The following is a 14944-nucleotide window of genomic DNA, read 5'->3' as shown; positions in this document are numbered from 1 at the left end:
ATATACTATTGTACATAGGCAACAATGACATCGTTTCTGACACCTTTTGTGTACTGATAGACTATTTAGTAGTGCAGCGTTAGGGATGCGACCTAAACTAGAGGCTGCTGCTATCATACGGTGTCTTGTGTTTTGAGAATAAAAACGTTATTGTGCACCAAGAACACAGCCAGAAATATAAATGTATGAGTGTCTATAGACATGCAAGGTGTGCCATTGAGGCAGTTGGCTCAATTCACCAATAAGAGCTGACTCAAAGCTGACTTTTTGACCTCAGTTATATCTGAGGATGAGGGTGCACGGTGGCTTAGTGGGTAGCATGTCTGCCTCGCACCTCCATGGTTGGGGGTTCAGTTTCTGCCTTTGCATGTTCACCCCGTGCTTCAGGGGTTTCCTCTGGGTGCTCCGGTTTCTTCCCCCAGTCCAAAGACATGCATTGTAGGCTGATTGGCATTTCCAAATTGTTCGTAGTGTGTGAATGAGTGTACGATTGTGCCCTGCGATGGGCTCCACGCAACCTTGTGTAGGTTAAGCGGTACAGAAAATGGATGGATGGATATCTGAGGATGATACCTGTCCATATAACCCCATGTTCATTTAAAAGAGGTGGCTAAAAAGATTGCTAATTTACGAACAACTTATCACTACAAAGCCCAGAGTATCACACAGAACCAAATTTTTAAAGGCGCAAACCTAGCCCTGGATTATACGTGGTAAAACCATCATAAAGGCCGTAAGCAGTGATGCTCATGATAATTACAGCAACAGCAATACAACAATCCAACCTGACATGAAAGTTTAACTTTACCAGATACATTCATGATGCATTCATGCATTCAGTCAAAAAGATAGTATACTGTAAAAGTATGTTTAAAATGACTGGTACCAGCAGAAAACACAAATTATGCCTAAAGCAGTAGAGGCCAGAAAAGCACTGGAGTGTTGCAATTAGGTCTAAATGGAAAAATTGGCTGCATGCTTCTTTAGGGCTGCTGTGCGGCAGTACAGGAAAATGGCATTATATTCTTGTAATATGAAATTTCAGTAAGCTCTTTCACAAGAAAATAAGTGGTAAATAGTTTAATCATCCAGTGAGCACATTCGTCCTTTAAGAATGCAAGCGTTTCCTCCTTTAGCCTGTCAATAAATTCATTGAATTCATTGAGGAGTCGCTCTTTTAATCCTCTATATCAGGGGTTGTCGACTAGCCTGAAATGTCGACAGCCTGAAATGAACCAACATGAGCACTTGAAAAAATACTGTACCAATCGACGTAAAGCTGAAGGCAGCTTATTGAGATAGGGAAGAGCTTTCACAGACTTTCATTGATAGTTCTTATTTCATTTACCTCCTCTGGTCTGAGTCATAAAGTGTCGACATCCATCCTGATGCCCTACTTCTGGTTGGACTTCTCAGCACTTGGAAATCGCTTGCTGCTGCTGAGGATGGCCCCACACAGACAGCCGTAAAGACACATTGGATTACTGTGGATGGTCCCACTTAAAAACCGTGAAGATGGCTTTGGCCTGCAATTGATACGAACCGTTTTGTTACAATGGCTTAGAATTACAATTGCCATGATAGCCATCCATCAGTGAACAGTTGATAACTTCAACAGAATAGACTTCCTGGTTATACAATTGCACTTTTTGACCATGTAGTACACATTTATAGAAGGGAATTATTTATAATCGCACTATTCGGTGTTACCCAGATGAGGACGGGTTGCCTTTTGAGTCTGGTTCCTCTCATATCGTCTCAGGGAGTTGATAATGACTTTAGTTTCAGTTTTTAACCAAAAAAAAATTGTACTGCAGCTTTATATTGCACTCTTTAACATCTACATTTTCACAGCATGGAAACATTACTAAAACATGATATGCTTGTTGACCTTAGGAAGGATCTTAGAATCTACTCCCACAATATTATAAAATGCTCTGTTAAAATAATTTGGTACAGTGATAGACAAACTGTTTTGACCTCAATGTGGTGTTTTTGATAAAATACAGCATCATCTTTTTTATTTTTTTATTTTTGTAGAGAAGGAATTTATTTCATATTCACACATCTATACTGTAAGGCCAACCAAACGTTTGCGGACACCTGACCATTGCATATGTCCCATATGTGCTTTTTGAACATCCCATTCCAGCTTTAGCTTACCTTTGCTGTTATAATAACCTCCACTCTTTAGGGAAGGCTTTCCTCTAGATTTTGGAGCGTGGCTGTGAGGATTTGTGATCATTCAGCTACAAGAGATCAGGTACTGATGTTAGGTGAGGAGGTCTGGGGTGCAGTCGGTTTTCCGGTTCATCTCAAAGGCGTTCAGTAGTGTTGAGGTCAGTACTCTCGAATTGTGCAGGACACTCGAGTTCTTCCAGTCCAACTTTCTTAAACCATGTCTTCATGGAGCTCGCTTTGTGTCATCGTCATGCTGGCACAGATTTCGGCCTCTTAGTTCCAGTGAAGGGAAATTATAATGTTACAGCATACAAAGACATTCATATACAAATGTGTGCTTCCAACTTTGTGGCAACAGATTGGAAAAGAACCACATATGGATGTGATGGTTAGGTGTCCACATACTTTTGGCCATTTAGTGTATGATGACAAACAGTAGCTTTGTTAAATCTGTTTCAACAGTTTGCATCTTAGTATGATCTTATTAGTTCATTTGATTAATAAGAACAGACTTAACAGCTTTAAGAAAATGGCTGCAGCTTTAAGGCTCATCTTGGAATGATTAGATATGTCTAAACCTCTTTTATCTGTATAGTCATTGCCCTGGTGACCATGTAGTAGAAGGTTCGAGTTGTTTTGAGGTGTTGTATTGTCTGTGTCTGATTTCAGTTAAGACCGCGAGGCATCCTGTTGCAAGCCGAATGTCACTTTTGGAGAGTTTGAACTGGCATTGGTATGACATTTTGAATACCTAGCATTGTTTGGAGGTGCTGTAGCGAGTGCATTACAGCAATTGATTTCTTTATGATCAGTCATATGGAACTCAAACCTCAAATTACTGCCTTAGATCGTCTTTGCTGTGATTCTGTGCCATGCCTCCTGGGTTGTCAATGTGGCATCCTCTGCTTAGGCATTTCCTGTTCAGGGAATTCTTGTTTTTCCACACTACTTGACAAATTGCAGGTGGCACTGAAAAAACTAGAGCAGCACTGCATTAACAGTGCTTTAGTAGGTTTTGTAAGAGCTTTACTTCTCTGAGATTCAGCCCTGGCTGAGTGTAGCATAACACGTGTACAAGTGGCTTGTTAGGTGCTACTGTGACTTTATAGCGCCGTTAATAAGACCTGCATAAGAACTATGTTAATACTTTCATTTCAGTGTTATTGTAGCACACGCTCGTCCAATTTGGAGCATTGCACAAGCTGGGCCCATCAGCTGCAGGACTGTTGTACGATAACCTGGAACGTAATTATATGTCATGAACCGGCTCTCTGAATCTTTTTACACTAAAGCCCAGCAGATTTAATGTACACATGCGTGGAGTTTTCCTAGGACGGGGGCTGCGGCAATGAAGGGAAAGAAGGCAGACAGGAAAGTCAGCCAGCTCTTCTGCTGTCAAGCTAAATGAAACCAGCTGGGATGCTTCTCGTTAACAGGCTGTACTCTCATGTCCTCACTGGAAAGCAAATGAGTCTGGAGCATTTTGGCCCGAAAGGGTTCACGCTCCCGTTGCCAAAAAAACAGTGGGGGGAATTTTTACAGAGGGTGTGTTTTGAAAGCTGGGTTTATTTACGAGCGTTGATGATAGTTTTATAAAGAACCAGCATAAGTGAGGCACTCGCAAGCTGTCATACTATACTCATTCTTGGCTTGAGAATGAAGAAGAATCTGATGCCTCTTGTTTCTCTCTTTTTATTTGCGCACACAGAACCTATGAAGTATTTTTTTATTGCAGACATGAGGTTGTTCAGGGTTCGTCTCTTTTCACCGTCATCCTTTTTCATTCTGCAACGACAGCTTGCATCTAAATATCTTCTAAAAGCTGCTAGATGAAAAACATCATTAAATCAGAGGAGGCTTCAGCAGATGAACTTTGAGAACATCTATGGTCTGAATGGTCTGCACTTATATAGCACTTTTTTAACCTTAGCGGTTCTACAAAGTGCTTTGCGCTGATTCTCATTCACCCATTCACCCACACACACACACACACACTCACACACCAATGATAGCAGAGCTGCCATGCCAGGCTCTAACTTGCCATCGGGACCAACTTGGGGTTCAGTGTCTTGCCCAAGGACACTTCGGTATATGGAGTCATGTGGACCAGAAATCGAACCTCCAACCCTACGACCTGCTAACCCTACTCAAAATTCTACAAATAAAACATTAATATTATAATATATTATTAATATACCCATTAATAAAAGGTGTTCTGAAATCTTTCTATCATAGCCAGCATTATTTTTTCAGCAGTTTGTGCTACAGTAGCTCTTCTGTGGAATCGGACCAGATGGCCTGGCCTTCGCTAGCCACGTGGATCAATAAGCCTTGGACGCCAATGACCCTGTAGCCAGTTCACTAGTTGTCCTTCCTTGGACCACTTTTGATAGGTGCATACCAGGAACATCCCACAAAACCGGTCATTGTGGAGATGCTCTGACCCAGTCGTCTAGCCATCATAATGTGACCTTTGTCAGAGTCTGCTTCCAACATATCAACTTTGAGAACTGACTGTTCACGTGCTGCCTAATATATCCCACCCCTTGACAGGCACGTTGTAATGAGATAATCAATGTTATTCACTTCACCTGTCAGTATTTTGATTTATTTTTATTTTTTTATAGCTGATCAGTGTCTATATATTGTTAATATATATCATAAACCATAACGATGGGAAAATGTACAGTGCATTAATTTCATTTTCAGCCAAACATCCATAAATAATAAACATTATTTATGCAGGTTAATATGAAAGTTTAGTATTACAAATAAAATCTTTAAAGATTTCATACTGTTTCTACAGTTGAAGACCTTTGTGTGATTCACGAACAATGACAATAATGAACATTAATTATGGGAAGATGTATTTGACAGAAAAAAAAAAACTAATATGAAATCTGTCAATATTTTATTTGGAATATCGATCCGTTCAGATTTCTAGCTCAAGTAATGTGAATTTGCAGGTGTTCTGAGAATCTCTGGTGTATTTTGATATATGGTTATATTTGTGATGGCTATTTTGTATGGGTTGAGGTGAAAATGCAGTGTTCCGGAGTGATATAGATATAACTGCAGTGATCTTATAAGCGCATGCATAATGTGACATGGACAGTGCTGTTATTGTTGTTCTGGATCACAAGTAATGCTAGAACTCATGCATTATAATCAGGGCATTTTAGAAACAAGTCCACACTCTGAGAAATAAAGGAATCAAACTGTACTTTTCCTTGTTGCTAGGGTGGTACCATCAAAGGTACATTTTTTGTACCTTTAGTATGTATCTTCCACCTTTAAAATCGTTTAAGGTACATAATTGGACCTTGGACCTTAAAGCTTTACTCTAAAACCAATTAAAGTTACACAACATGCACTTTCCTAGATAAAAGATACATACTAAAGTTACACAAGACCTGCCCTAGATAGTACCACTCCAAAAACAAGGAACGGCACAGTTCCATCCATCCATCCATCTTCTATACCGCTTATCCTTTTCAGGGTCACGGGGAAACCTGGAGCCTATCCCAGGGAGCATGGGGCACAAAGCGGGGTATACCCTGGACAGGGTGCCAATCCATCTCAGGGCACAATCACATGCACACTCACACACCCATTCATACACTACGGACACTTTGGACACGCCAATCAGCCTACTATGCATGTCTTTGGACTGGGCAAGGAAACCGGAGTACCCGGAGGAAACCCCCGCAGCACGGGGAGAACATGCAAACTCCGCACACACAGGGCCACGGTGGGAATCGAACCCCCGACCCTGGAGGTGTGAGGCGAACTTTTATTTCTGAGCGTATATAGCACTATAACATAGTCTTGAGCACAGACAAAATGTTGCATCACTCATTGTTTCGAATACAGTCTCCTATAAACCTTAACAATTTATACTGTATACCAAAGACTGAATTCCAAAATGGTCAAAAAGAAACGTGCATGTATTCTGTAACAAGACAACAATCCAGCGTAAAGCAGAATCAGTGAATAGGTTTCGCGTTGGCTATTTTCACCTTTAGACCTGATTTGAAGAAGGCAATTTCTGACATTTGGTAGGATTATAATAGACATATCAAGAAAAATGCAAATATTGGCCAAGCATCTGGCAGAATAATACAACCTAGAGGAGCCGAAAGCTTTATGGAGGACATGCCGAGGTTGGAGAGAGTTATAAAGTCAAAGGGGGGTATACAAGATATTAGCGGCTATTTATACATATCACATTTCGTAATGAAGATGCAAACCTGTGAATTGCTGTTATTTTTTGTTCGCAGTTAATATCTTAGTGTACAATATTTGACCACTTATCTTCTAACAAATGATTCTCTGTAAAAACCTAATGTGCCTATGTGATCATTTTATCCTACAGATATGCAAACTAAGTTACATTGATACTGTCATGACTTAACACTTAGGCCCACAACATTGCTCTTTGTCTCAGCTATAAAGGCAAAGATGATTAGCACGTTTGGTAACTCATGTTATATGAAATACCACAGCAGGGAGGACAAAGTAGAGAAGAAAACTTTGATCTGTCATTTCAATGTGAAGAAGAGAGCTGTGTGTTCTCTAAGTGGATCACAGCGAGTCTTTCTTAGTTAAGGGATCTCTGTGTGCCTGTACAATGAGGGAGGTGAAGAACAGGCTGTTATTAGGCACTGATTACCATGTGGTTATGGAACTGCTCTCATTATAAAGGAGGAGCTCATAGTCATTAGAATAATGCCCTCCTTTACTCTGTCTTCTCCAGAGAAATCAGTATGTCATCAGAGGGAGATTTGCCGCTTGTAGTCAGTTGGGAGAAGGGGTTAGGGTGGAGGGGTGACGGGTTTCTTTGGATGTGAAACACAATTATAGATGAGAAACAGTAAGCCTGTTCTTATTGACATTTCCTCCCTCCGTCTTTCTCGATCTCGCCTTCATCGTCCCGACACATCGTCACTTTTATCTTACCTGCTTCAAGATTTTAGTATCTTAATGCTTGTCAACCAATTTTGTCCTTTTGTCTAATTATCACCACAGATTTGTCCGTGAAATGAGTCGAGTAAGAATGAAAAAACTTCAGGATGTGCATTTATAGGAAGATATTGCATGATGCAGATTATTCCCTCGTAATGTTAATAAGACAAAAGAAAAAAATGTACCTAGAATCTGGAACGGGTCTTCAATCCTCTGCCCTGAGGACTTTCCTGTGGTGGAAAACTCACTGACTGTTACAGTGCTACAGTTTATTATGAAATATTGCAATCTTACAGGATACAGTCCTCAGTGATTGTTCACACTTTAAGTGTGGTATATCTGTACATGGCAGACATTGCTGGAGGTTTAGTAAAGTAGCCTTGGGGCTAGAACATATTCAGTGTGTACAGTAGAAGCTAGACACTCATACATGCTTTGGTTAAAATGATGGGCCACTATGGTGCCTCCTCTGTTTCTGTCAAAATGAGTTTCTCTATTCAAATTCACATTAGAATTTACAAAATATTTACCTATTGGAGTATAAAAATCCCAATTTGCATCAGGTACAAAAACCTTTGTCTCTTGATGGATGTAGGAAAAGGGGTCTGTCAATGGGGGTCAGTAGGCAAAATCTTTATACTGTAATTTTCCCCCACTTGCTAGCGGGGTTTTTGCTAAATTGCTGGAAAGTGGTAGACAAAACAATGAGAAAAACAAATTACGTGCTAAATGTGGTGACCTAAAATCTTAATTTAAATTGATAGTGCCCTCAAAAATTATTGGCACACATCATAAAAATTTAGCTACATTTATTGTATACAGTAATTAGTTGTTAGAACGTTGTATCTCTGGGGTTGAGGATTTAAATCCCTATTCCACCTTGTGTGCGTGGAGTTTCTCCCCGTGCTTCAGGGGTTTCCTCCGGGCACTCCAGTTTCCTCCCCAATCCAAAGAATTGCGTTGTAGGCTGATTGGCATTCCTAAATTGTCTGAAGTGTGTGATTGTGCCCTGTGATGGGTTGGACCCCAAATTCCTGGGATAGGCTCCCAACCTTGTTTATTCACTTACAGTCAATAAATCTATATAAAAAGTGTAAACACTCATCTAACTACATTAATGTACGAAATCCATGTGATTTAATACTTTTGTAGTGGGATGTCAAGATGAGCAGAATCAGCAGATAGTGTCTGGAGGAACCCATATGAGAATAGGAATTTAAAATGAAATCAGTATTCCGCAGTCCAGAACAGCAAAGTGTTTTAAATCATTTTCACAGTTAAATGAGCAAAAATAAGTGGATCTGGAAGGAAGAAAACAAAAATTTTTGGTAGGTAATTCTCCTGGCTGTGTTCCCAAACAAAAAGCAATGGACACTAACACTATTTCAGTCGTTTAAAAAGATAAACACAGAGTTTCTTCAGCCACACAGGAGTACACAAATGAGTAGTACCCTGGCACTCGTAATAGATCGTGCATACAGCTTGTTTGTTGAGTTTGTTTTTAATGGAAAATCACTACATATAGGATTTTTAAACACTGTTCTGGGTCTCCTACAGTGGAGCGTATAACCAAAAATTCATGAGTACAAAAATATTCTAATTTAGGATTAAAAAGTATAATCATTTAAAAATGTTCCAATGGGACACCTCACAGTTGTGGGAATCTGTCAGCTCATGTATGCATAAGAGGGCAGATAGCAGTTTGCTTCAAATGGGATACACTGCCCTGTGATGCAAGGGGAGCATCCATCCATCTTCTATACTGCTTATCCTTTTCAGGGTCACGGGGAACCTGGAGCCTATCCCAGGGAGCATCGGGCACAAAGCGGGGTACACCCTGGACAGGGTGCCAATCCATCACAGGGCACAATCACATACACACTCACACACCCATTCATACACTACGGACACTTTGGACACGCAAATCAGCCTACCATGCATGTCTTTGGACTGGGGGAGGAAACCGGAGTACCCGGAGGAAACCCCCGCAGCACGGGGAGAACATGCATGCTCCACACACACAGGGCCACGGTGGGAATCGAACCCCCAACCCTGGAGGTGTGAGGCGAACATGCCAACTACTAAGCCACTTGCAAGCAGCAATTCGAAAAAAAAATGGAGGTTGACTTGCTTCATTTGTCTCTGAGGAAGCACATGTTAGCCTTCAACCTCCTTGGTAAGTAGCTAATGGGGAGAGTTGGCTGGTGGGTGGGAATTGGATGGTGATCAAATTGGGGAGAAAATGTTGGGGGGGGGGGGTTAGATGTTACAGGCACATATCAGAGTATGCAGATTTCTTTTAAAATGACATGCAGAAGAAGGTATTCAGGTGATTCTCACCACTCTTGGCAGTTAGGAGGAATGAAATGAAACCAATTATTACCTTACCAGTGATTTTTCTGCATTTATTTCCATACAGGTTTGAGACACATCTGTTTTTCCTCTTGTTACCTAACTTATTTTTGATGGATGCACACTGGTGAGAGTAGAGGTGTAGTAAAAAAGCCATAATCACAGTTGTTGTGACTGAGTACATGTCTCCTCATGGTAAACCGTGGCAGTGTAGCTCCCACAGGCGCAATAACTTTATTGCCTTTTATGGCTTGTTTCTCTCCCACTTGACATGCTTTATAAGATGGCTTGGTGCATTCGGATGAACTGCAACATCTTGCCTGTTTTTCTTTAGTCTTAAGGTAGTGTGGTTGTCTCCCACTCAGTGACCTTTGATGTTCACAGCTGAGCAACATCCATAATATTTTTATAGGACATGTTTATGTTCTGAGCTCTATTTTGAATGGCTTCATTCCCGGTTCCCTTGCTGCTTGTTTGGTTTATAATTTGCCGACTGTCTTCGAATCTCCTCATTTCATCTTCTCTTCTTGTTTCGTCCTCTATTTTCTCATATTCCCTCTAATCTCCCCTCTGTCTTCTCTTCTCCTTCTCTTCTCCTCAGTGTGCTAGTATTAAGCATGGTTTGACTCATCCCTTTCTGCGTCTTTCTGGGATTTTGAAGGCACTGAGTCAGAAAGATGGACTAAGTTCCAGCTCTGGCTGCCAAATGAAGAGCTCGTCTGGCCCACGTCCACTTTACGGAGAAGCCTCAGTCTGATCACGTCCACCCACACAAGAGCCCTCATTCTCTTCTTCCAATGTAGCGTGGCTAAACATAGCACCCAGCCAGAAACTCATTGTAGGCGTTTTTGAAATGTCAGTAAAAATTTTATATGTCCTTTAACGCATCTGTTGCTCAGTGACAGGCCTGGAAGCACTGCTGTTGTCGCTATGCTTTTATATCCATCAATTATATTGTGAACGTGTCCAATTTCAATCAAGCTTACCAAATAATACGCACAGTTTTTTATCTCCTGTTCTCGTTCCTATTGCTTTTATTCTATTGTCACGCTTTCTTTGGTCTGTGCAGGCTCTGTAACCATTGCGCCCATTAAAGGCTTCCTGGAGTCTTTCCACCTACTCTTTCTCATTCAAATATATATATATATATATATAATTTTTTTTCTGCATTTACACATTACGCTCTCTGTGGATAAGGTGGTTAGAAATTTTAGAGGCCTGATTTGTTAGGGAGCTTTAAGCAGGTTTGCACACATGCAGCACACACTTTGCTCTAAATAACTGTCTGGCTGTCAACAACCACTGCTGGCGTAAATGCTTTTGCAGGGCAGGAAAACGGTCACGTCAGCGACACTCTATTGGCTAACCTACTTTGTAGATAATGGTGGCTGGGAGAATTTCACTGAGAGAGAATGTGAGAGAGCTGTCTTCGCTTGCGTCATCCAACAAGAAAAGAGGATTCATAAGAGCACATATTCTGTATCACTGCTGAATGCTGTATACTTAAACTTCTGAGTGAATAAATGTGCAATGTCTTTTTCACAGCTAAAATTCCACTGTTTATCCCATACAAAGCGATGTGCCTCACGTCAAAAGGCAATAAATGCCGAACATCAGATGAAGCAATGAAAATTCATAAGATTTTGGTGTATTCACTTTGCTCTTAGCAATGTCATTAGGAAACAGGAACTGGTGAGAAATTCAGTGAACGTCATCTGACCTTGACTAGTATGTTATCTGGAGCAAGAAAAAAATTCTAGTTCATTTCCTTTCATTAGTGTTTTTCCTTTTTAATATATTGCAGGATAGAGTTGAATGCTACACTGAAGTCTTAACAAGGCAGATCTTGTTCAGGTTCAGTTCATGATGCACATATTAGCCATGGTGAATTAATTACAGGGTGTTTTGTGTAAATACTTGGTAAGCATTAGCTTTGTAATTACTGCCGATATTCATTACGGTGCTGAGTTCTGTCACTCGGAAGTAGTTTGCTACTTGTGTCTGCAGTTATGGTATAAAATTCAAGTTCTTTGTGTCTGCAGGCCGAGCTTTGATGAGGCTGACAGACAGGAAGCTGGAGAGGATGGGGATCATGCAGGAGAGCCAGAGACAGTACATCCTGCAACAGGTCCTGCAGCTCCGCGTCAGAGAGGAGGTCCGCACCCTGCAGCTCCTCACACAAGGTACACACACACGCACACATGTACACACGCACACACAAACGCACACATTCACACATATTCACACATGTGCGCAGACTGGTATTATAAATGAAATCATGTTTAACTGAAGAATTTCTGGGAAGCATTTTTGTAGCCATGATGGATCTAGTATTTCCTATTATAAGATTAGATGAAACCAAATATTACATTATTCTACTTATTTCTAGACATTTTTTTTTTTTACTAATTTCAAGCTTCTATTGGCGGATATTCTGCTTCACTCTAGAAATAATTGCTTAAAATTTTAAACTAAATGTTTTGTCAATAGAGCAAGAAATTAGTAAACAAACTGTCTAGAAATAGGTTTAATAACGATACATTTGGTTTAGTGTAATCGTATAATAGGAAATGCTAGATACATTTGAATATATTCAAGATATTTTCACTTGCTGTCATTTTTTGCTGAGTATACACTGGACTAAAGTTTTTTGAACGTCTCATTCTAGATTTAGTCCCATTTTGCTGTTATAATAACCTCCACTCTTCTGGGAAGGCTTTCCACTAGATTTTGGGGCATGGCTGTGGGGATTTGTGTTCATTCAGCTACAAGAGCATTAGTGATTTTAGGTGAGGAGGTCTGGGGTGCAGTCGGTGTTCCAGTTCATCCCAAAGGTGTTCAGTAGGGTTGAGGTCAGGGATCTGTGCAGGACACTCGAGTTCTTCCAGTCAAATCTTCTCAAACCATGTCTTCATGGAGCTCGCTTTGTGCACAGGAGCAACGTCATGCTGGAACACTTTTGGGCCTCTTAGTTCCAGTGAAAGGAAATTATATTGTTACAGCGTACAAAGACATTCTATACAACTGTGTGCTTCCAACTTTGAGGAAACGGTTTGGGGAAGAACCACATATGGGCGTCTACATACTTTTGGCCATATAATGTATGTCATATGAGCAATAATGAGCAATAGGAAACCAAACGTGGAGGTTTAGAGCAAATTACAGCAAGCTGGCACGTCATTGAAAATGAAATGGAATAAAACTTATGTAATTTGTTTGTATTAAATGGTGCCTATACTGTTTGTGCTGGTTTAGTTTCTGAGATATAAGGTCGCGGGTGACGTCACAGCGTACACGTCACATTAAACCCCACTCATTTCAAAACCAAACCATTTGTGTTGATTTGTGCTGTGCAAAGTGGAGTTTTTTTGTCTCTGAGATTTGGGGATATTACACATTCAGTTCACTGTGATATCAATTTCAGTCGTTCACTTACACTGATGTGCATCCCTAGAATATCTACAAAGCCAAACTGGCAGAATCAAGGCACAAACACAGCACAAACAAATGATACATACATTTCACTTCACCTGTCATTAACAGTGTTTGTATTTTTCAACAGTGTCCATAGTCTCTATAATGTTATGCCCTTTCAAATTAGTTCATCTGTCAGTTTTTATCAAACATTCTCATGGACAGCTATCAATATTAAAATGTTTTGTCTGTTGGAGAATGATTTTAATAAATATAAATGTAGTGGAGCTACACATTGCACAAAATAATATATATAATATATGATATAAACAAATTGTCACTTTATCACATATCTCTGACTGGCAGTTGTACCATTTTTACCATGTAAATCTATATGGAGGTTGAGTGAGACATCTCAGCTTATTATTCAGTTATTCATCTTAGCGCATTTTATTAAATCATTCAGTCAGTACATTTACATGGACAACAATAATCGTATATTAACCCGATTAAGATGATACTCTGATTAAGAAACTACCATGCAAACCACAATTTCTGATGACCTTAAGCCGACTAAAGTCATACTCGAAGTAAACACAAATGGAATTAAGACATGTGGCGTATTCCTGTTTTAGTCGCATTATCGAAGTGTATTACAGACATGTACACACCTTAATCACACTATTAACGTCGTGTGGGAGTTTTCACCGCATTTTGTGACAGGACACGTACACACACGGCAGTGCTCAACCGTTTGACAGTAAACAAGAGAGCACGACTGCATCCCAAACCGCGTACTTGCCTTCTATATAGTAGGTGAAATACATATATTTCGGCGACTATATAGTAGGTAAGTACGCGGTTTGGGACGCAGCCCACGGCTTCAAGCAGTCGTCTATTTGCATGTATAGCATGACAAATAATTAACCACACTTTCCTAAAATTACAAATAAAACACCCAGAACTGTATACGGTCCCATAACGAAGACGAACTGTATGTCGATACGTGGAATTCTGAAGGGAACGTTGGACGGCGTGTCGTGGGGACGTAATGACGTGTGCTGTTAATCCGTCTATGTTCTATAACATGTAAAACCTGAACATGAAAGGAATATTCTAAAAGCGACTCATGTAAACACCTTAATCACAATATTGTCTTATTCAGAATAAGGTCAATAATTAGATTACTGCTGTCCATGTAAACGGAGTCAGTGACTGCAGTGGAGCTACTGGGACTGATAACATGACGAAAATAAACACGATCATGTAAATAGGTACTAAGAGTGTTCCAAAAGCACAGTGGAGTTAGTCAACTACATTCAACACAAGGAAAGGGGTAAAAGCTCTGAACTATTTAGAAAGATTTGGACTTGCTAGAATATATGGGGAAGACTTTGCCACAGGCTGTGGAGAGTGCCATTTATATCATCACTGAGTAAATGAGCTGCAGGTGAGTCAAATGAACCAAGTAACCATGGAAATAGTTCATTATATTACAGGCTACAGGAATCTTCACTGGTAAGTATGATACGTGGATGTGACACCAAAGCTATGCCTTAAATGACAAAGAAATTTGTACAATTTTACTGTGTCCCAATTGGATAGTTTGGGCATGTCTGGAAACTTAAATTGCTGATGCACCAAGTGAGCATAGAAAAGATTTAACTGCACGTTGTTTCTATAGAGCAGGGGAATTCAACTAAAATTTGTCAAGGTCAAGCTAAGTAAAATTCCTTCCTTAGAAATGATACAATAGGCAACAGTAGTTAGCTTTCACTGCTTAACCATTGATGAGCTGTAAATAAGACGTGTTCATTTAAATTGGTTCTGTTTTGTTTCGCCCTTGGTGCTTTACTAGCCTCATGGACTCATGTCTTTAAACATTGTTTTCATTGAGGATTTGAACAAACCATCTTGTCATTTTACTAATCAGATCAGTGAGGATAAATGAATAAAAATCTCTGACAGTCTGTGTAGACTCTTTTCTATCTTGATAAGATGCCTACTGTAATCTGTTTGATTTTCCACAGAA

At 40.1% G+C, this 14944-nt stretch overlaps 1 protein-coding gene across 1 annotated transcript in view; it reads left to right on the top strand.

The window, feature by feature from the left end:
* The window catches only part of samd12 (sterile alpha motif domain containing 12), a gene marked incomplete at its 5' end in the record, with an annotated part of 83166 nt that overhangs the window by 13804 nt on the left and 54418 nt on the right, over positions 1-14944 (top strand). The window contains one exon of the mRNA XM_053613518.1: positions 11541-11681. Coding sequence (XP_053469493.1) covers positions 11541-11681 — 141 coding nt within the window. The remainder of the gene's footprint in view (positions 1-11540; positions 11682-14944) is intronic.

This window comes from Ictalurus furcatus, chromosome 24 (genome assembly GCF_023375685.1).
Source record: "Ictalurus furcatus strain D&B chromosome 24, Billie_1.0, whole genome shotgun sequence".
Classification (NCBI taxonomy): Eukaryota; Metazoa; Chordata; class Actinopteri; order Siluriformes; family Ictaluridae; genus Ictalurus; species Ictalurus furcatus.
The sequence above is the reverse complement of the archived record's forward strand: the minus strand, read 5'-3'. Positions and strand labels throughout refer to the sequence as shown.